At 35.9% G+C, this 306-nt stretch overlaps 1 protein-coding gene across 1 annotated transcript in view; it reads left to right on the forward strand.

The window, feature by feature from the left end:
* LOC119593083 (probable G-protein coupled receptor Mth-like 3) overlaps positions 1–306 on the forward strand; it is a 26,098-nt gene that overhangs the window by 24,171 nt on the left and 1,621 nt on the right. Inside the window, 1 exon segment of the mRNA XM_037942005.1 lies at positions 74–155. Coding sequence (XP_037797933.1) covers positions 74–155 — 82 coding nt within the window.

The raw sequence follows: 306 nt of genomic DNA on the forward strand, positions 1-306 counted from the left end.
TCATTTTACCATCAAATACATTTCTTAAACCCCGTTTTCCCACAACGAATAATTCGTATATTGCTTTTTTCAGGGTTCTTACGGATATATTGAACAGTCTTCAGGGTGTGTTTATTTTCGCCGTGGCTGTTTGCAACAAGGACAATATTAAAAAGGTTGGTGAGGCAGCCCAGGCTAGGCTGTGTTTAGGTAATACCGGACTGGATGACATAAGATGCATTTTATTATGTTATTATTATTGATGGAAAAAGAAGAGAAAGATAGAAGGAAAATGTTTAAAAATCATTCTGGGACGTATATGTGATC

The sequence above is a fragment of the Penaeus monodon genome, chromosome 31 (assembly GCF_015228065.2).
Source record: "Penaeus monodon isolate SGIC_2016 chromosome 31, NSTDA_Pmon_1, whole genome shotgun sequence".
NCBI classification, from domain to species: Eukaryota; Metazoa; Arthropoda; class Malacostraca; order Decapoda; family Penaeidae; genus Penaeus; species Penaeus monodon.